Below are 24,193 nucleotides of genomic sequence, written 5' to 3' on the forward strand. Positions count from 1 at the left end.
ACAGAGCCGCAGTTTCGGCGCTACGAAGATCGACATGCCGGCGCAGGTCAGGACAGGGTTCAGGTATTTCGTCTGATGAAACCAAAGATCAGCGAATTTCGACATTTACCTAACTCACTTGCTCGAAACATTGTTGCACAAGGGCCTATGGCACACTGGAGCGGAAAGTTGTTATGCGACATAAATGCATACAAATTGAAAAAAAACCTGCCTTTTTGAAGATGATATATTTGTATGTTCACACTGCGAAGCACGTCTGTTCGAGGAAGAAAAGGATAGGAAAAAATGGTGTTGTGGTGAAGGTGCGTACAACGTAACACGTTTGCCCCCTCTCAGTGCACCATTTTATTCAAATCGACATTTCCTCAATAGAGCGCGCGCCTACAACGACCTATTTTCTTTTTGCGCCCTCGAAATTTCTGGTGGGTATCGGCACCCTAGTGGACTTTCTTTCTTCAAGATCGAAGGAAGAATGTACCATCAGGTGCACAGTTTGGACGCTCCCGGCCAACGGTTTGCTACTAAGGTGGGAGACGTCCAATTTGTTAACCGGTGCCGCCTATACATTGACGACGGCGAAGAGCGCAGGAACATTGCCATGGGTAGATCACTTGATGTTGGAACTATTGACACCATTGCCAATTACTTGGATTCGATCAATCCTTTCATCGGTGATTTCCGGCGATTAGGTAATGAGCCATCGGTAAACGCTCATTTGGAGTTCCAGGTAACAAGTCGAGCTACTCATGGTAATGGTTCATGGCGACAGGAAAACTCCCCGTTCTGATTCCTAAGGCAGTAGGCTAGAGGGTCTGCCAAAACAAAACTCCTCGTCGATGTAAATAGGTTTTCCTGTAAATATGTAAATACAGGGTGTATATTATGTCTGGAAACACCCAAATATATCCTTTAATAATTTAAATATAAATTTGAAACCTCTTACAATCGTGATAGAGATTGGGCATCTACTTTTTGGAACAATGTTTTGTTATGTCACACCAACGGGGGACGTCCTGCCGAGGGTATCGTGAATATTCTTAATGGAAGCCTATACCTTGTGATACATAATTTTAAAGGTAATAGCTTACTGAATTGAATGCCACAAACCGCATCTCAAAGGAAGTATTCTATCAGAAAATAGAGCATTTTTAGTATTGAAAATTTACTGATGTTCAACAATGTAATTTTAACATGGTTCTTGCCACAAAATGTGTTACACTAATTTTTTAGCATTTTTTAAATGTTCAATTAAAATAAAATAAACAATTTATTTTTAAGCTGGTTTCATTAGTACAAATTTACCAGTTTTTTATTACAATGAATAAAACTTATGAGTCACTTTCTCTGATTACTTATGAATCTGTACTTGGGGTTTTCCAGTCAGCAGGAAGGTTTAAAGAGACAAAGGTCACTAGCCTATGAGAAACATTATTGTGTTATTAATCATCTGGTCTACAGGTTTCAGTTTGTTGAGCATGGAGCTTTCACTAGACAGGTCTAAGCTTGGGAATTACAAATGGACAAAGGTCATATCATTCCTGTCGAGTTAATCAGTGTCTCTGAAGCATTGCTGTCAACAAGTTATCTAATTACAGTAGTTCAGTTTTTATTTGGCATTTTAATGGAATTTTCTGAAAGAGAACGAATTACTCTGTTGATGATGCGAGGATATGGCGATCGTCAAAGATCTTATCGGGAAGTTTGTAATTTGTTTAATGACACTTTCCCAGAAAGGAATCCCATAAGTGTTTCAACAATATCAAAAACTATTGAGCGTTTTGAAATGACAGGGAGTGTACGTAATCGGCCAAAGTCGGGTAGGATACAATCTGCAACAGATGAAGAACATGCACTAGATGTTTTGCAAACATTTATTGAAGACCCACATACATCGCTCAGAAAAGCTGCACAGCAACATGATATGCACCCTATGTCTGTGAGTAAGATTTTGAAAATTAATAAATACAAACCATTTAAAGTTCATTTAGTCCAACAGTTTAAGTGAGGATGATTACGACAGAAGAGTTGAGTTTTGTGAACTTGTGATGCGCAAATGTGATGACAATAGAGATTTTCTGACCAACATACTATTTTCTGATGAGGCAACTTTTTTCCTAAATGGCAATGTTAACAGGCACAATTGCCGTTACTGGGCTAGTGAAAACCCACATTGGATTACTGAGTCCCATTCACAGCAACCACAAAAACTGAACGTATGGTGTGGAATTTTAGGTAACAAAATTGTTGGACCCTTTTTCCACCCCCCCCCCCCCCCACCCCCCCCCCCCCCCACCCCCCCCCCCCCCCACCCCCCCCCCCCCCCACCCCCCCCCCCCCCCACCCCCCCCCCCCCCCAATAAGAAAATATACAGATAAAGTAAGAGTCTTAGTAAAAATACAAATTTAACAGTACATTTTACCAAATATTAAGTGTGCAGTGTTTGTCAGAACTGTAATGCAAATGTAAAACACAAAGTTACTATCTAACCTTTACTATAAATTTACAAACTATTATTAAAACCCATTAGCCTTTTGATATAAGTAAATTCTTAAACCAGTAAATTTATTTCTACTTCCTAGATCGGGAAAACTAGCAAAATCACCTATGGAACAAGAAATACTAAGACCGGAGTAAAATTACATTAGTAGACGACTTTCCAAGTACAACGTTACAATTTACAGTATTAAGTCTAAGGAATGCTTACGTTTGGTATGAGGGTCCTGATAAAAGACTCTTGCGAAACTGCCACCAGCATATTCATGTACTTGGAAAACTTGTCTTTATAAATATAACAAAAAGTTCCCCTTGAATTCTTTCAACCATACCATGGTCAGAACTAAGGAGATGCGGGATATGTTCGTATATCACACGCATTAAAACACTTTGGAAGAAATCTTTTGCACCATCTCGATTTGTACTAATTCGATGGCCAGTAGATTTGTCATAAATCGTGAATCATCTTATCACAACAACATGCTTGATTTTAAGGTGGTTTCCAAAAACTAGAGAGTTTTTACAAATCCGAGATGACTTATGTAATGAAATCGACTGGGACAAACATGCGTGAAATAATGATTAGAAATTCTTATATGCCTAAGATATTTTTCAAATCGAGCCATATTCCGAGATTATAGATACCAAATGGAAACACTAAAAACAAACCATACCTTCTATCGTTTTAAGCATCGCCGATCAAAAGCACTGCTGTCTTAAGCAAAGTATGACGATTTAATATCCCTATGCCGTGAACCAACTGCATCAGTTAATATAGCAGAACAAGTGCATTTCTATAAATCACTGCCACACTATGAACGTTCAGTTGTTACTCAGAGAAGACTATGTAGGCATTTACTTGTCTTTTAGATAGATTTAGTACACAAAATCAGCCTATTGCAATCACTTTAGAAAATTGTATACATAAATTACCTGAATATGACCCCTACAACCCAAATCCTCCCATTCAAAAATGTTATACATATCTTATAAATAAAAATGAATCGTTAAATGTTTACGAATCACGAGAACAACTAGACTAATTCATCTTATTCTTTTAAAAATATATCCATTGAAGTACGAGATAGGTTTTGATGAAGATAAATATAGAAAATTATGAAATTCGGGAGATAATTATAATATTTACGACACGTAATCCAAAGTTGAGTGACACTAAAACAGCTGTTGACACTTTCTGCTAAAGTTGCAGAGAAACAGATTAGATTCTTTTAAATTTAAATCGTAGAGAATAAAAAGTAATTATGGAGCGCTTTATCAGTAGTGTGATACAGCTTGCCACGACGAGGATACTATCTATTTTGCACCAGTGACAAATAAACCAACTAATGAATTTGAAATACTGTTAAACGCTGTTATAAAACCCACCAAAGAAAGCTGTGAATGTTTGCTCTTAAGGTCATCGAAACTTATTTGCTCCCTTGACATTGTGTATGGTATTTATACAGTAGTCGAAGGAAAAGCAAAGGGGTGGCAGACTCTTTTCCTTGTATCAGACGCAGAACACAAGCGGCGGAAGTGGATATCTTTTCAAGCTTACGTAAGTATACCGTGCTATTAGTAGACGGTTTCGAAACTTGTATGGATATTTTTTTATATACAACAAAATTTTAAAAAGGACCAGTTGAGATTGTATTTAACTTGTGAGTCTCTAAAACGATGGATACCAAAACAATATGTATCTGATATGAATGTCCCATGATATGAAATGTGATGTAGCGCGTTTTTTAATGCCAAATGGTTTTTGAGATATTGAGTAGATGTAAATCCTCATAAGAATAAATTAATAATATTTCAGTTATCCCAAAACCTACCTACTTTTTACAATTGAGTCAGAAGTACTATTAGTGTAATTAATTTAACTAGCTCATAATGTGTACACTTAGCATTAGATATATTTCATAAGTAAGTTTTATTTTTACTTTCGAATGATTAAATTAATTGGGATAGAACCATTATTTTTTTAGCAAAGAAATTATTTTTAACTATATAATATACTTTATTGCATTATTCATTATAATTTTTATTTTCTGATAGTTTTACACTTCCTTAATAGTATGGCAATATTTTTAGTTTCTTACTACTCTTCCAAGTAAAGTTTTACTGATATAATAATTTTAAAAGTAATTTTAATATTTAGTTTCCACAATAAAGACAATGTACTTCCTACTTTAAACATACAACCTTTTCACCCAATTGATTTAAACCTTGAAATTTATTCTTTTATGTGTAATATATTAATTACAATATTAGTTATTAGAAATAGTCCCATATAACACGTATAATTAAAATTCATTAAATTACAAATTTGGACAAACGTATGTATCAGTATATTCAAAATAATGACTTAAAAGATTCTTTAAAGTTAAAATAAACATGATATAAGTACAACACAATATCCATTTTTTGCAGGTAATTCAACAAAATGGGTTAATAAACCACACAATCCAAACCAAAAGAATAAAATTAACAATTGCTCGATGGAATCCTTGAACCCTTCTGTTTTGTAATTCGATCTTACTTGACTGTTGTCCATTGAACATTTCTGTTTAGGCAATAAACTGCTTATTGAGGCCTGCTGGGACCACTGGCGGCTTTGTCTCTGAAGAATGCTGGTTGTCAGTTATAACACAAAACACCAGATCAGTCTGTTCCTTGCTATCATCTCACCTTTGATAGATGAAGCTTTCTCGAAAAGTCACACCAGATAAGAATTCATGGAACATGATGATGGGATAATGGGAGTAAATCTTCGTCTAACAGCTATATAGTCTTTGTTACTTGTAAAAGGTATATAATTATATATATATATATTAAACCATGGCCAGGAAGCAGTTTCCCGCGGCTTCGCACACAATTTCTCGTTGAAAAACAGTACACTATATTCACGTACAGTATTCTTTTTCTATCATATTCTAAACATTCCTGAGATAATTGATGGACGTTCCTTCGTGAGCCTCTCGGGCGTATATGTACCATATTTCCTGCCTCTATCTTTCGTGGTTTTTGCTAATCTGGTTATAAAGAATCAAATTCGGTCTGTTGAAATTAATTTTCTGCCTGAGATATTTCCAGTATTATTGTGGAGTTTGCCTTGTGCTCCGATCAAGAAAATGTATGGACGAAAACCAATTTTGATCATAAAGTGGTTTTTTTTTTTTAAATTTTATTTACTTTCGGCTCTTTTCATTTATCTTCGATCTAACCAAATTTTATTATCTAATCTAATATTAATATTCATGGCTTTGTACAATGAGGTGGTTGTTATAACAGCGTTTAATAGTATTGCCATTGCATTAGATAGTTTATTAACCATTGTTGATATCTAAATTTAAAATTAGCCAATACCTTCGTCTATGCAATCTGCATCACACTACTGATCAAGCAGTTGACAATAATACAATATTTTCTTAAATTTTAAATGTAAACAAACGTTTTTACCTCTTTGATAAACTTCAGCTGGAAGTATTAACATCAATTAAGTATCAGTTCACTTTGAACTTATGTGTCGTAGCGCAATCTGCCGGATCCAATATAAAACACTTTAATATCAACAACAATTTATAAATAAACAATTAATTAAATAAACAATTTAAATTGGACCAAATCATGAATCTAAACCATTCTCGAATCCCCTTCAACACACACACACACACACACACACACAATTTCATCAACAACACACGAACACAAGATATATATAATATATATATAATATATATATATATATATATATATATATATATATTTTCACTTAGAAGAGTTTTTTAAGAAAACTATAATTATTGACTGTATTTCTTTGAATATTTGTAATTACAGCTTTTCTCAAGTACACTGTATGAATAAAATAAACAAACAAAAGAAGAAATATCTGACAACAAACTTTTTAATGTAAATCACAGTTTTTTCAAACAAACAAGTTTTGATTAGTTTTAAAAACTAAAACTACATTATATAATTTTGAATTTAGATATAGTTTTAGATCACAATTTAAGGATTCAAGTGGAAAACAATAATTTTGCGAATGTTAAGTCCTTATGGATTTTTTGATTTTAATATAAGTTGGTGTGCAAATTCATTATTCTTTAGATTCAAATCATTTGGAGAACTATTTTCACACACACACACACACACACACACACACACACACACACACACACACACACACACACACACACACATACGCGCGCGCGCGCGCGCGCGCGCTAACTAAAATCAATTGCTTTCTTAACTCATAGCTATGATTTTTCAGAACATTGACCTTGCATCCATATGGGGATTGTAGGGCAGAACTTCGTGCAGTAAAGCTAATTACATTATTTAAAGCATAGATAGCGCTACTAGACTAAAATTTGTTTGTTACTGGTTTCAATTTATTATTTAATTTTCTATGAAATACCTGATTTATTAATTTGATTAAAATTTTCAGTATTTTTTATTACAGCCAGTGTTTACTCAATCAAAGATTTATTTATTCATTTTCTGTAATATATTTATAATCGCGGTTTCCTTTGCCGCCAAATAGCTCACAACCACAACGGTTCAAGTGCAACAAATTTACCATTGGATTCAATATTTACTCATACTCATACATAGTTAAATCTTGTGATTTTGGAGCCGAGATTGAATTTAAAGTTGTGTAAGCACACAAACTGGTATTTATTTGAATCAGTAATGGAATCTTTCTTAATAATGGATAGTCGGTCTGGGTATGGTTGTATACTGTATTAGGTAGGCTGTGTGAATATAGAAAGACAAGTCCGTGTGACTGGAATAGTCCTGGGGCGAGAGCTAATTTTAATTGAACAAAAATGCAATCTAGTTGTATTGAAATTGATATAGAAATTTCCCTTAGAAAAAATCTATTGTCAGTCGTTATTTTATTGGTAAAAGATTTCAAAATACGAAATGATACCTTTTTACAGGTCATGTCATAATATGGCTTTAATTTCGGATACCAATACTCGTAAGATTGTTCTTTGTGATATTGCGGATAACCCATTCACTTTCTAAAAATTTAATATTTATTACATTTGAAAATCTAAAAAAAATACGTATATAATTTTATTTATTAGTGTTTTCTAAACTATTATTATGATCGGATATTTGCCATGATGTTATAATGTGGTGAAATTGACAGTTAGTAGTGAATGGAACTAAACGTTCTCAACATTTAGTAATGTTCAGCAGTTCTCAATACAGTTGAACTTGTATTTGACTGTAAAAGTATGATTAATCGAAATTATTTGGAAATGAATTCGCTGAGTGTAGTGAAGCTAAACACTAGACATAAAACGAAAAATTTTAATGTTTACCTGTATTTCTGTTTCTTTGAATGTCAGTATATAACTGACTGCAAGTATGAAATAAGTAGAATACCAAAGTTGGCCTGTCATTCAGCCAGTTTGTACATAATACAGAGTACTTATTTTCTGTAAGTTTTTTGCAAGGTTCACATCACAGTAGGCCATATAAAAATGAAAATCTTAAGTTAGTAAGCAATTCAAACCAATTGTACCAAAGGGGACAAAGGTTTAAATATTTGTCAGAAATTATTATACAAAGGTTCTTGATATGAGAAACGAAAATTTATATAGTTAATATATAGATTGTATTCCGTTGTGTAGATTTGTATTTTTGAGTGAGTTACATATCAGAGCAAAGAAGGATATGATGGTTTTTAAAGGAAAGATAAGATCAAGTGGTTTCCTGACTTGAGCAATTTTCCCGTTGCTCGCGAGATGGTATTGGTTGTCCAAGTGAATGTTAATTTAATACTGGTTTGTAATACCAAATTAATCACTATGCTGGGTCCGACCTTAAACATTATTGTAATGATAGTTACAAATCTATATATTGAATACAGTTCAACAGTTTTTATGGATATTTAATTTGATTTCAATTATATTTATGTAACGAAATAGCCTTTCCTTTTTTAAGTTGGGGATTACATTTTTCATATTTGCGGTGGTGTTGTACTTACATTTCATTGAATTTACATTTAAAAAAGATCAAATTTACCATGGATTCACTGTTGATGTATCCAGTATTATCGACCCTGATGGGGTTATTGTTTGTCAGAGATGTACCAGGATGTATATTGATGGGACACTCCCCCGAGAAAACTTTTGAAGTATAGTCGGTTGAAACATACTATTCAGAATGTAACATTAATATGTCTTATGTAATAATTATTATTGACATATAGGGTTAATTACAATGTTAAATCGAGCTAATACCTTTCATTTTAGATACCTGTAGATAAATTTCAAACGTATCTATAACTTTGGGAGGTGATATTATTAATGTGATTTTTTGATTATTTGCTAATTTGCGGAGATTTGCAAATGTGATTGAACCATTATTGACCTTCTACTGGGAAAATTTGTATTGTTATTTGTAAAAAATTGGCTTTCAAAGATTACCCAAAGCCCGTCTTATCAAGTGAGTATTTAAATATGTTAAGGAGATATTGGCGTAGGTGTGACTGGACTTAATATGGGATTTTTAATAATCAGTACTAACGTATAAATGCATACTATGTGTAATTTAAACAATACTAAAATAGTTTGGATTATTTCTGCATATACAATAAGCTTTTATTACTTTAACGATTTAACCCATAACAGTCTTAGTGGTGCCATGTGATCTCATCAGTAGGCCTACACATCAGTATTTACTTCCGAGGGTGGTAGTCTCAATTCATTAGCTGTGCTGATTAGGGTTAACCCGTGAGTATTTAATATAGAGAATAGATTGTGTTCTGTGCAAAACGAAGTTCATTAAGTTTATTCAAGAATTTATGTTTTTAAGGAATTAAACTCAAAGTTATTGGCCTTAAAATGTAAAGCTTCATTAATAATAAAGCAAGATATGGTAACAGGAGGAAAATATTAAGTTTAAATATCCAATAAAGACATCAGGAATGGGATAATGTTTCTGGGAGCACTACTATGAAGCTACTAGTGTCTAGAGGATGAGACTCTCAACTGTATGGGGAAGTATTCCTAGATATGATTTACGGTTAGTTTTAATCACATAAGTGTCAATCGCAATAGTCTCACTAAAACACAGTTTATAGTGCGATAATGGCCAGACCTATAACTACCATTTAAGAGACCTAGCTCAATACTAGTGAAAATTATTCTTATTGACTGGCCCTAGTTACTAAAGTCAGTAGACTTCTAGGTTTGGATTGATTTTGGTTTTAGTAGTTTTTATCTCCTCATTTCAATTCGATATTTGCAGGAGCAATAGATGATGGATTACTGGAATTGGATGTTTGTAATCGTAATTTTAATGAACCTCAGAGCAGTTTCAGTACAGGCAAATAAAATGTCAAGGTGAGTTTAAATTTTTAATAATTTACTAATTAATTATTGTTCAGAATGATTATTTTTCAGTAGTAAGTTTACACATGTATATAAAATATGACTTTGATAAGTTTATTATTTACAATAGTTCGATTCCAATAAAAACTAAATTAAAAATAATGTTTACATGTATCAGCATTAAAAGACTTCTTTTTCTTGATTAGCCTCAGCACAAAAGGTTCAATTATCATATTCTAACTTTTTGTGCGTGTTCTTACATAACATAAGGAAGAATCCCATAACAGTAATTTTAGTTATTAAATGCTTCGTATCTGTACATCCTTGTATGAATATCTGTATAACAAGGCAAACATGAAATGTTCCTCAAATGTTAAAATCTAATATACGGATTACTGAAATATTGTAAGACACCATCAAAGCGTGTTAAGCCATATTTTAGGGACATCTTTAATGTTGATAAAAATATCATCTACATCGATTTTTGTGTTAGACTATACAGGAATGTTATTGTGTTAGTAAAGGTCTTCTTTCTCTACTCGATCATTAGATGTAAAATAAATATATTTTATATTAACGATTGTAATAATATATGCATGATCATATAGTCCATCAATTAAATTTGTTTACATGTTACATATATCAGTAATGACAGTTCAGTAACTTCAAATAGGGGCCTAGTGTATGATTGTTATGTTCATCCTTTTTAAAAAAATTTTATAGAGAGAAATATTTAGAAATTTTGCATATTTTTGGTCATTTTATAACAACCACCAATTGGTGGCAATGAGGTCATCGAATGAGACGATCGACACACTCAAATCCCTTATTAAATCTCGATTGTTAAACGATGTAGCTCTTTTCTTTCAATTTTAAGGTATCGCTGTAATTTGTATTAAAGAACTAACTTGTACTTGATATATTTATTACAATCATCAGTTTTCTTCAATAAAAATATGGCTATAAATATTTTAAAGGACGTAGTTTGAAACAAAAAACGATTTCGCTGTTTCCAAGGTAACTTATATATTGTTGGTACTGCTTAATGCTCTTACCGTAATGTGCTTTTTAATGTGTTTAAAAAGAAATCAAAACATACATATCGAGTAACGAAAACCAAGCATTTTTGCGAACATGTTTCTAGGAAGTAACGGTTTTCTAAAATTGTTTATACAGAACACAATATATCACGACACCATTCATATATTTATCCCACCCCCCCCCCCCCCCACCCCCCCCCCCCCCCACCCCCCCCCCCCCCCACCCCCCCCCCCCCCCACCCCCCCCCCCCCCCACCCCCCCCCCCCCCCATTTTTTGTATTCTTAAATTTTGTATTATTTTTATGAAAATTTAGATAAATCCAGTGAAAAAATGCCGCGTGACCACATATTTCATGGAAAAATAGGTCAATAGCCAAAGTTAAGTTAGAAAAAAATCTAGGAGCTGTTCCGTATTGTAGGTAGGGGTAACAACCGGTACATTTGATTTTAAATGTCCTATTTCAAAAACAGTTATTGGTACACCCTGTACAACATACGGTTAAAGATAATTAACTTTTGTTTGCGCCAAAAATGTTCGGTGTAATAAGTACCTTTTAATATTGAATGTATCACATGACCCCATGTTTACATTTTGAAAATTCCCCAAAAAGTACCCCTACCCCCCAAATTGGGCCCCTTTAGGGGCAATTTTTCTAAAATTAAAAATAATTTTAACGGATTCGGAGTGGAGGCCCAAATTATGGGGGGAAGAAAATAGAGGATAGAAAAAGTTTGGGAAGTCAGTTATTATAAGACTCAGCTGTTTAATATACTGCACGGGTGGTCAGACTCACCCTGTATATTAATGGAATAAAACGTTTTTAGTCAAGAAAACAAATTCATTATATGAAACTACTTACATATTACAAAACAATGTTATAGCAGTGTTCAAAATGTCCACCTTGAATTTGTATACACTTCATACAATGACTGAGAACTAAATCACAAGTTTTAGCAATAAAGTTTATCGTTACCAACAAGTTTAAATGCATTTATAATTAGGTTTCTGAGTTCATCAAGATTTTGCGGTTTCCAAGCATACACAGTCTTCTTCATAATACCCCCACAGTGAAAAATCACAGGGGCTCAGATCTGGCGAGCGTGCAGTCCAATCGATTGTACCACGGCAACCAATCTATTCATTAAACGTGTTATTTAACAAAATCTCGAACTTGGATACCGAAATGTGCTGGGGCACCACACCATCGTGTTGCCAGATGAGTTAATGCATATTGAAAACAGGATTGTTTCTTAGTTCAAGACTACTACTTCTTGCAACAACCGTAAATAACTTTATAAGGTAATATTTCCTTGAAGGAAATAAGGAACAATCACCGCAGTAGTACCGGTACTCGAAATACTTTTCCATACCATAACACACTGAGTTCTGCTTGGATTACGTTATGAGGATTTACATCCGACCAGTACACGCAGTTATGCCGATTAACGCGTCCATTTAGTGTGAAACATGCCTCATCACACCACAAAATTAATCGCAAGAAATTTGGATCAGCCTCTGAGCGGATAATTATTGTCTCACAGAATTCCAATTGCCTATAGGAACCATCCTCGTGTAGCGCTTGAAGTAAAGATAAACGGTATGGCTTAACCCTTTCACTACCAATTTTTATTTGTTTAAATTTTGTTATAATCTTGTTCCTTTTATTAAATTATAGCATCTAATTTTTTTTAAACTTTTTATTTTAATATTTACTTTTTTTATGACCTTTTTTTAATGGGACACATATGTCCCAGTGGTATTTAATAATGGGACATATTTGTCCCAATGGTATAGGTAAATAATAATCACTGTTTTGCAAAATATAAGTTTATTATTGTTTTGTGCAAAACATTGTTAATATTACAAAATTAAGATTTGTTTTCTGTTTAGTTACAATTTATAATTGATACTTTGAAAAACAGTCCTTACAAAGAGGTATATTACATTCCACACACATGGTTTTTGTTCTCTTTTCGACTTTATTTTCAGAGCAACTTTTGCACCTCCTTCTGGTGGTCCCTTCAACTGGTAAATTTGAGCCAACATTTACCATATATTTTGCCCTTTTTGATGGTCTCCCACAGCTCATTCTTCTTTTCACTGATGTTTTTTCCGTCCTTCACACAACAGTTGCTCAGCTAGTGGAACAAAAAATGACAGTAAAGAGGTTTTTTATGTTGAATCTCTTCATATAAAATCCAAGCATTTACAACAGAAGTTAGCAAGAGCTTATAAAATACCTTCTTCCACCACTTCTTAGATTTTCTGTCAAAATCATAGATACTAACTTTCTGATCGGAAAGATCTACACCACTCATGATTTCGTTATAGAAAGCAGTTTATTCAGGAGATGGGACTAGTTTTTTCTTGCCATTTTTTTGCATTCGCTGAACATTTGTAACAAGATCCTTGTGTAAATTGCTGGACACCTAGATCATTCCCCAAAAAGTCAAACTCTCCCTTTTCCAGCTTTTTATCAAAGTGTGGCATGTTTTTTCTATTACTAATACAGGTAGCAACACATGGGTGGCTGATGGTATTCAATATGTTTACAGAAGTAAAAAACCGATCAAACGATAGTGCAACATTTTCTTCATTTAATTTTCAGAAGTTACATTATTACATGTTACTGCTGCAGCAGGAAAGACTGATGATGCTGCTGGTAACTCAGAGATTGCATCACCCAACTCATGATCAGAAAAGGGTTCATCCTGCTCACTATCAGAATTGTCTGTCGGAATATATTCCGGATCATTGTCACTATCGTAAAATAGTTCGATGATTTCAGAAGGAAACTCGTTCAGTTCCTTGTCAATTTCACTTGAGCCTAAATTTTCACCCATATTAACTCCTATACCAATGGGATATATTTGTCCCACTGTCCTCTACCATTATGTGTCCCGTGAAACAATTACAAATTTAGTTCACTGAAGAATTGGTAAAAACTTATACCAAATATAAAAACTACTTATATGACCAACGCGAACACCAAGTCTAACTCACTAATGAACTAAATAACACGTTTAAACATAGTAGAAATTATTTACTAACATTACATGACCATAACCTCAAACAACACACGTTTTTGCAACAGTATGACTAGTATAATAAAGCTGTTGCTAGCAAAGTTGAAGCTGTGGAGCAGCTGGTTGTCAACCTAACAAAAACTAAATATCCCACTTACATAAAAACACTTAATTTACCTTTATTTTCATACAAATTATAATTTATATTTTTTTCTGTTTTGTCTGGGACATATGTGTCCCAGTAGTAGTAAAAGGGTTAAACTTGAATTACTTTAACATTCTTAGCACGCTTCTTCTTGATAAGTTTAGTTAACCAGATGTCTTACGGAACTAGCTACAAAAGCTTGAGCAACTGTCTGCAGGTTTTCTTCGTTGCAAATTGATCGTGGACGACCACACTTCGTCAGCATTCACTTCGAAGCATTTAAAACGCTTCCTGTGTTTTAAAATTTCTTATTTTACTTCCGCATACACTGTCGAGTGAGTATCGCGACACCTGGATATTTACCACTAAATTCTTCGATTATTACAGCGGTATTTGTATTATGCTTCGACCAAAACTGAAGGACGTAAACTCGTTGTTGGGTTGTAAACATAAAAAACACTCACACACACACAAATAACTAATGCAAAGAGCGTCACTTTACACTAGCCACTAGAACAGACAACAATGAACTCACTCCGTGTTGCTGCCAACTTAACATTGTTACCAACCTTTCGAAAAAAAATATCCCAATCTATGGGGAAACTAACATATGTGCCACTATGTATTTTATATGTTTGGTCTGGAATAAAGATTATATTTAAAGTATAAAAAATAGATTTAAATATTCTAATTGTTATATTACATTATTCAAGCATTAATATCTATTTAGTTTTATATATTTGGGGACACTCGCTACGAGGTTAAGATAAACTTCCACATTAACTTCTGAGAACCCTTATATCATCTAGTTCTATTGGACCCTTAAGACACTCAGATTCTAAATCCAATTGACGACTCAGAAAAGACACTCATGAACTATTTAGTGTTAACTATAATTTGTTCGACAGACTTTCCAAGCAAATTTAGTTAACATTGAGTAGACGTCCATGCGGAGAAGATAAAATCGTTCCACAGCATATCCTAGAGTTAAGCTTAACAATCAGTAACTGTATAGCTGGCTTTTGGATGATTAAATAAGCCCCACCCCTCATAAGTTCAAAAAATGCTCAATGTTGACTATACTTTTCTGTAGAATAATTACAACGATTTTATTTAAATAAAAAACCCACAAGTTTCGGGTGATAGTATCGTTCTGGTCCTAGAGAACTCGACCTAAACTACAACCTTGAATTTACAAAAATATTGACCTAAACTAACGAAATTGGAGTTTAATGAAGGTAGTCGCAAAATATGAAAGTAATAAATGTGGTATCCCTAATAATATTACAAATTCGAAAATGCCTTTATTTGTTTTTCGTTTGTTTTCACGCGTAAACCATTCAATGGATTGTACTTAAATTTTACATGGCCACTAGCAGGTACCCGCGGCTTCGCATGTAGTTTAGAATGTTTTGCACCTGTATAAGCACTTTTGGTTCGAATGAATTATATTTCTAAAGCCAGTGCTCAGTTTGCCTTTATCCCGTGATCAAGAAAATATGTTGTATATGATATTGTATATATAACAAAACATACAAAGAACAAAGTAAATAAGAATGGCCATAATTAAAAACTGTTTAACGTATTTTCTTGATCGTAGCAACAAGGCGAACTCAACATTGTTGTTGGAAATATAATTCATGCGTACCAACAGTGGCCAGTGGCCACACACTTGCAACGTCTATTAAATTGGGTGCAAAGGAGCGGGTAACTGCTACCAGTGCAGATATAAGAGACAATGTTCCAGTATTAAGAGACACACGTTCCAAATGTCGTATTCCTAAATAAAAGTCTTACGTTTGCGGGCAAGAACAGAGCTAAATATTTACAAGAGTTCTAGGACTGAACTAATCTGGAGAACTCTTTGGAATACTGGTCAAAGGTAATGTATGATATCTCGCAGGGAGCTCTTTGGTAAGTTACAGCACTTCGATAAGCTTCTTAAACAGACTGGTATGTACTGAACCTCTGCTTTTACTCGATAGGGAGCGTAAAAACCCCTTGTTTTTTATTGACATGCTTAGGTTTTAGGACCGCCCCTTTGATTAATGAATTAATGGAGCTTGTTGTTATCTCAGTGATAGCCAATATACCCATGAGACACGGTCCTTGTCAAATGGAAATTGTTTTACTACATCTATAGTAAGAGTTAGACACAAGAAATGAACCAATGTTATATCGAAATGATATTTATCACTATGTGAAATATTTTTTTTAATATGTTTCAGGACCTGAGTGAAAGTTACAGTGATATATACAACAATTCCCTTCTGAAAGCAGAGACTTCTTATGAAGTAACGATTATACCAGTTGGTTATAATGGAACATACGGCCAACCTAAATCTGAAATCTTTACTGTCCCTCCAAGAAGTAAGTACTACTTCCCGCCATTTATTTTGTAAAGCTGACGGTAAATTCAATGTTTGACAATATCAACTAGGCTTGATGAACTATTTATTTAATATGGTGTGCAAATTAAAAATAACTTAACATAAAATACATTATGCATTGTCAGCAATAACAATTAATATATTAAATTATTTATATATTAAATACATCAGGAATAGAAAGTGTGGACTTATCCAGATTTATATAGCGAAACAATGTTAGCGGTCTGTAAGTTACATAGATAAGATAAAATGATGATCATTTTCCTTAGAAAATGGTGGTTTAATATAATATTATCCAACTCTTTCATACAATTTTGTAAAATCTTGTATGCATTAAAAAACAAATATGTCAAAAAGTGTTTGCGCTTTTCCTTGTCTACTTATTTTCAAATAGGTTATGTTACGTTTTTCTTGATTCCAAATTACCGTTTCTTGTTACAATGTTTTACGTGTTTGTTTAAAAGTTATAACTTTGACATGAATGGGAAATACAGTCCATGTAAGTGTTTGGATAGCTTTGTTATACAGTAGTATAATATGAAGATGTTTTAAAATAAAAGTTGCAGATAATTGTTAATAGTCTTCAACTCAATTTAAAAATGTGAAAGTTATAAAACTTACCAGTTTCAATTAATATATTTTATACACTTTATGAAACTGAAAAATAATATTGAAGAAATGTTTTTAACATGAAAAAAAAAACATTTATAAAACAATGGTCGCCACGTTTGTTTAGATTTGTATTTGTACATGATGTGGAAATTAATTTGGAAGTCGCACATATGAAACCACATAGAAAAGTCAGACAAAATTGCAAAGATGCAGTTTTTTTCAGATCACTAAAATTTAACTCAGTAATGATACGAAACATCACATTTTTATTTCATTTCGGGATGACACAAAGTCTCTATTGACACAAAATAATTCGTCTTAAAACACCGGGACTGGAGAGAGTCTAGAGAATATAGGTTTTCAAATAATCATAAGTTGGCTATTAATCGACTTTACACATCTTTAAAATTATATCAATAAACCACAAAATTAAAACGATATTTAAATTTTTTTTAAATCACCAAATGCAATTTGAAGGTAAACCCCTGTTATGTGAAACAAGTTTGAAAGAATATCATTCTCTACCACGCGTTCTCTAACAGTACTTTTTGCGCGTACTTTCTTAGTGAGCACAAATTAATACGTATATAAATTAGCATTAGGTATGATGGTATTCACTAATTAGCGGATAGTATAGAGATATGTAACTCTCGCATTATATACTGCTATGTTTAAAATGCTAACCCACTAAACTGTTTTTTTTTTCTTTTTACGTTTTATTTTTTGTCAAAAATAGTACACATTGTACTGAAAATAAATGTAATATGTTTGTATAAGTTTTTATAAATTGGTGTGCCACATAAAAAGATTGCATGGTATTGACTTTTAAGAACTTAACAGTAACTTATTCAAAGGTCTCTGAAGACAAAAGATTTTCTCAGATAAAAATTATGCTCTACTCTTTAGCTTTTGATTTAGCCAAATCTTGAAAGTCTCCACAGTAATGTGTTCTACTTTATTCTAGTACCTGCTGAACCTGATGAAGTGAAGTTCAAATCCTTGCCGCCAGTTGAATCTTCCAGTCGGTCCGCAGTGGTCACCATCCACAGAGACACTTTCCCCAACACTGAGGGCACTGTCCGCTACTTCGCTATTCTCGTGGCTGAGAGTTTCCCACATGGACCAAGTCACGGTTGGCTGACAAACGGAACACAGTCTACTCTCAACACTTGGGCTAAGTCTCGCCAGTCCAGGCCAACACCTCCCTATCAGGCTCGTCCACCCTGGCCAAACCCTTTTCAATGTAAATATTACGTACACTAACACATTTATCTACAATATTCTTTGTTTTGTACTTCTGGAGTTACAATAGATCTACAAAAAAACAGAGATCTGCCACGAATGTAACAGTGGAATATTGAAACCTACCTCTACATAAATAAATGGGTTTTTTAATCTTAAATTTTATTTATTTTCTGTTTTATTATTTTTTAAAGGTGTGCTTTGTACAAACACATAGGGCCATTTTAAATAATATACATTTTATAGTTTAATTTCTGGTGGAACATTATAGTAAATAACATAAATTGCATTGTTGGTAATTTAAAATTTGTAATAAGACTAACTGATTATATCTGTATATTGCTTTTATAAAACATACCTATTTAAAATGAATGTATGTAAAGGTTTATGTTAAGGTTGAGCCTTATAAAAAATGGATAGTGGAAATGTATGACATTATATGGGTTACATCCTGGAAATGCTGTTGGTTTTACTTAAATAACACGTATTTTATGTTTTAAAGCAAATTTACCCATTTTGTAACTAGAATTCAATGTTTAATGAATCAATAAACCAATGAATCAATCATCCGTTTTTCTCATTGACATGTTACATGTGTGGCAAAAGTTCAATTACAATAATAAATCATTATACAATAGATTTTCAATGAAGGAAACAGGATGTTTTCGGACATTTGCCATCGTTTGTAATTATGTATTAGGTTAGTTATTTACTTGAAGAAGATATCAGATTTCAGATCTTGAAACGTAGTGTTACTGATTTTTTGTTTCACTGAACGATGGCAAAAGTCCGGAAAATTCTGTTTCCTTCACAACCCTTCCACCTTCAAAAATAAACTTCAAAGAAAGATTTTCAATAATGGTATAAAATATTAAAATAAAATATTAACATTAAATTAATAAAAATGCATAACTTAACCATAACATAAAAATCAAACACATCTCACAAATAACAAAATGTAACATTGAATTGTAAATCAGGTCAAGTACTCCTCAGATGAGTAGAACCATCCTGAGCTAATTGCTACATTTATATCTTTTTAAATGAACCTTCTCTTTAGCATTTTTTAAAAGTTGTAGAGTTTCTAAAGTAAAATGGTCCCGAATTTTGCGGCAGGCCACCAGTCAGAACTGAGTGATGTTGGGCGTGTCGCAGGTTGACACGATCTCGCGTATTGTGGAGGTCTATTATATCTATTAAATGTAGTGTACATTATGATCTCGTAAATTTATAAACATGGGAAGGTTAAAATTCTAATCTCTGTAGATTTTTGATATACACCAACCACAATATGCACAATTTTCTTCTGTTCAATAATACCATTTTTAACAAGTACCGAGGGGGCGAAGCCCAAAGATGAAGATCAAATCTTAACCTTGACTAAAGAAATCTGAAGTAAGTTAGCTTTAGTAATTAACCTTGGAGATATTGCGCAAGCGAGGCATGAAGTAAGAAGACGAAGACAGGGAAACACAAACAGTGTTAATATGGAATCGCTCCAAACCAGTATTAACCGGTCGAATTAATTTTAATTTTTTTCTTTGTCTTTTGAAACACAGGTGGGCTAAAGGTAACGGTAAATTTGAAAAATCTATAAATTTATTTTTAGTGAAATTAAAGTATAAATTAAGATTGTTTGAGTCTTAGTGTCTTAAACTGTTCAGATTGGATAGAAATGATACAAGTACTAGGTACTCTTGTGCACACCTCTTTCTTGTCTCTTTCATATTCATAGCTATAATTATACAGTTATTATTTATAATCATAGGTTTTTGTTTTAAAATCCTAAGACTCGTGTCTAAACAAATTCTCAATCAGTATATTATTACAATTTTTTTCCTGTATCTTTTTATCATTCAATGTTCAAGTCTGAACTTTGGGTATGTAACGAGATTGGTGTCTGAAACGGTACATTTATCAGCAATCAAATTTTGTTTATATTTGTATATAAAATTTGTTAAAACTAATTTAATTCTCAATGTATCAAATGTAAAACTGTTTCACTTTTAGATTAATACCATTGATTCCCAAAGATTCGTGCTTTCATATTATCTGAAGCTAAATAGTAACCTTGTGTTGTTTGTAACGTAATGCCTACAGCGTCATCCCTGGAAGAGGTCGAGGTGGAAGTGGGGTCGCAGAAGTGTTCTGAGACAGACTACGCAACTTACTGCGACGGTCCCTTGGAATCTGGCACTGCCTACGAGCTGCGGATCAGAGCGTTCACTGCTACAGGATACCGGGACTCCCAGTCTATCAAGTTTCAGACAGGTCAACAGATAATCAATTAGATGTTATTTTATAGTTTTCATTAAAAACTTTAAGTTGCAGCTAATACAGCAGCATATATTACATTTGAAAGTAGCTGCTTGTTAAATAAAAGTATTGAATGCACTACAAGCCTCTTTGCTTTGGGTATATTACTAATATGTTATATAATTTAACAAGGACTGATGTAATGATATGATTGGTATAAACACGTGACATTATAACATAAAAACAAAGTATTTGTATTTATTTTGGAACTGGAAAATATAAAACAAGAAGAAATAAGAGCTAATTTAGAAACAAATCTGGAACATAATTATATAAACATAGACATAACGTCATAACAGTTTAACAGTAAAAATTAATTTCTTGTCAAACCTGGGAATACCTATATTATACAGGGCCGATTCGTCTACAGGCAATTTACTAGGTATTGTCTATTAGCTTCGGACAGGTATTTAACAACAAATTTAAAAAATAATAAATTTTAACGGACACACACACAAACGCGCGCGCGCGCACACACACATACACATTCACGCAATTTTAGAGTTGAGATATACTAAAAAAGAGTGCATGATGAAAAAAGTTTAAATATTATTGTATTACTGATTTTGTCATTCTATTTATCTTATTATTTCGTTTTTATTTTTGTAAAGTATCATATCTGCAAAACATAAGCCAATTTACTGAGTCAGAGCTTCCCTTTAAACGATATTTTATATTGTTTTATTTTGTGGCAGCAAAATAAATTGATTTTCATGAGCTCCGACTCATGATAGGCAAATATAGATAGCCATGAGAAAAACACTCTTTTGGTAAGTTGCTCCCTACTAATTCGAAGTTTCGACCGTTGGACTTAAGAAGCTGTTTAAATGGGACTAGCAGATGTTGGGATCATTGGTATATGAGCTAATTAACTAGCTGCTGGACCAGTGATATTGGCCGCTACAACTAAATTGTCCTTTAATTCCTTAATAAGCCGCATCGTCCCATTGCGCATTCTCGGGGGGCTTAAATTTCTCACTAACATGATTGGAATTTCAATGTTGATGTCAATTCACATCAAAAGGGTTCAGTGATTAAAACTATTAATGTTGTTAATGACTGCGTCTTCGATATTAGTAAGGGTGTCGATAGATTTGTAATATTTTATTTGGCCGGGGACTTTTTGAATAATCAGATTGTTTATTTTGTTGACAGTATCATTCCTAGGTGACACTATTGCCCTAGAACACAACCAATGAAAGACCTTTTCCTGAAAACTCAGGGTATACTGCAACTATTAATATTTCTAATTTATGTACTATTTGAGCTAGAGATTCAACCAGAAGGATGTTACAATTTCTGCTAAAATTTTGAATGGGATAAATTCCTGCCCCAAGTTTTAGTCATTATTGTGCAAAATCACAATTTATGAAGATGAGCTTTCATATTCGACCTAATTTTTTATTTTCAATAGAAGTCCATAAGGGAGACGATTTCAAGAATGATTAGATGATATCTGCTCCCATACTTCTGTTAATGAAAGGAAGAGTTTTGTTGGAAATCTCCAAAAAATACAAAAGTCATTCCACCCATGAGAGCAGAGGAGTTTCTAAGATCATTTAGGGTTCTTTCCACAGCCTCTATAATGTACTCTATGACTCAAGGTGCATTCATCCCACATAATCAATGAGGCATCTTGTAGTAATTTAGCATGAGACCCATTTCATTTCAAGATTTACAGATAGCGGAAGAATAAAAGTAGGATAAGCAGTGTTTCCGTCTTATGAGAATTGCAGCAATTACTGACGAAGCAACTACTACCGCTATGTTCCCTGTCTTATCTTAGCAAATATCAATTTTGCAAGAAACGTCTTTCCAGTGCCGCCTGGTGTAGCCAAAAGCTTTTTTTTATTATTCACGCTTTCGACTATAGTCTCAAAAGCATGACTTTGATCTGGGAATAATTTTAGCAAATTAGTTAGGCGTTTTGAAAATATTCTGTTACGTAGGTTCATCAAGGATAACCTAAGATTCTATCGATAAAAGAACTTTTTTAATCGGTCCAGTAGCTTCGGACCTTATTCAATAATAAGACAAAAACAATCAAATCTTTCCTCTGTACAATATTAGTGTATGTATATGTATATATATACGTACAATAGTTGCAGCTTGATGGTGGTGGTATTTTTGTGAGTATAGAATAAAAAATATGAAAAGTAATATTTAACTACTGCTGATTAGAAGATTTTGTTAAGCTATTTTAATTTTTTAGTTAATAAATTTGGGTTAAATATCTGAAAAAAAATGAATATGGATGTATTCATACAAATAGTAATAAGTTAGTAGTGTGCTATACATGTTTCCGCATAGGTGTTTAATATATTTTGAGACTCTGAACTTAAATAAAATTACAGAAAAACATGTTAAAACAAGTTTCTTGTCAGAAATACACAGACACTGAGTATCATCTCTCTTCCTGTTAGTCACTTAAACAGGGGAAAAAGGAATTGGATGTGTCCGTTACAATCTAGTCATCCTTCTTCCTAAAGCATCCGAATTATTACCTTTTATTTAGAAAATAGGACTACCCATGTAACATTTTTGTAATTTTACATGAGAACAGGAATCATTTGTGTTACAGAATACCCAACGTCTCCTTTTGCTATTGTTGTGATACTTATTATCTTGGCAATAGCAATTATCACAAGTGTGGTCAGTTTTATTGTCTGGAGGAGATGGAGGTGAGTAATATTCCTTAATATAATATAACTTATATTAATACACCATTATTAGTACTTGCTATGATAAAACATTTACTAACCAAATTTAAATAGGCGAGATAAAAGTAAAGTAAAAGCAAATTTTCTTACTGTTGGAGAAACGTGGGGACAACTTACTACAATATCAAGATATCAAAACTTGCAGAATATACTCAGCTATACAATTAAAGCTAACTTTATCAAAAGGATTTTATTTTAAATCCAATTAGTAGCCTAAGTGAATGAGTGTAGAAATAATGGTTAGTGTTAAATAATTAAGCGAGTAATTGGAATTGTCAGTGCTTTTGTTCATGAAATTGCGTTCTTTTATTCTACCAAAAGTAATTAAATTTAGACTGAAGGATATTGTACGACAATTTATAGGACATTGGTGTTTGGCAAATAAAATTAAAGTTGACATAAATAAAATATGTAAATTTCATTTTGAAGGCTATGATTTCTATTTTGATTTAAAGCATCGAAACAGTAGTTGTATAGATGATTATTATAATTTTTGATTAAAAAAGATTATAATTTTAAATACATTTTATGCGCTATGTGAACAAGAGGCTCACTAGAAGGAACAAATAAACTTCTATTTATAAATTAAAATCTGAGAAAATGTTACTTTTTAAAACAATTCTGTAACGAAAACGTATTATGCGCTGATTGAATCTAGATTGCATTATGCAATACAAAGGTACGTTTAACTGAGAGTTGGCCCAAATTATTTTAGGGAATATTAATAAAAAATACAAAGGAAAACTTTATTCAGATTATTTTGCCAATTCAAATTATTAAAATTAATTATATTTTATATATTGAGTTTTAGCGAAGCGATCACTCGTGGGCTGGAACAATTCTATTTCTATCGGTTT

General features: G+C 32.9%; 1 protein-coding gene across 1 annotated transcript in view; it reads left to right on the top strand.

Annotated features, from left to right (window-relative positions):
- The first annotated feature begins 472 nt into the window (after nucleotides 1–472).
- Nucleotides 473–24,193, top strand: part of LOC124358333 (tyrosine-protein phosphatase 10D-like) — a 38,689-nt gene continuing 14,968 nt past the window's right edge. Inside the window, exons 1-5 of the mRNA XM_046810634.1 lie at nucleotides 473–727; nucleotides 16,285–16,426; nucleotides 18,023–18,301; nucleotides 20,401–20,571; nucleotides 23,198–23,297. Coding sequence (XP_046666590.1) covers nucleotides 473–727; nucleotides 16,285–16,426; nucleotides 18,023–18,301; nucleotides 20,401–20,571; nucleotides 23,198–23,297 — 947 coding nt within the window. The remainder of the gene's footprint in view (nucleotides 728–16,284; nucleotides 16,427–18,022; nucleotides 18,302–20,400; nucleotides 20,572–23,197; nucleotides 23,298–24,193) is intronic.

This window comes from Homalodisca vitripennis, chromosome 3 (genome assembly GCF_021130785.1).
Source record: "Homalodisca vitripennis isolate AUS2020 chromosome 3, UT_GWSS_2.1, whole genome shotgun sequence".
In the NCBI taxonomy this organism is placed as follows: Eukaryota; Metazoa; Arthropoda; class Insecta; order Hemiptera; family Cicadellidae; genus Homalodisca; species Homalodisca vitripennis.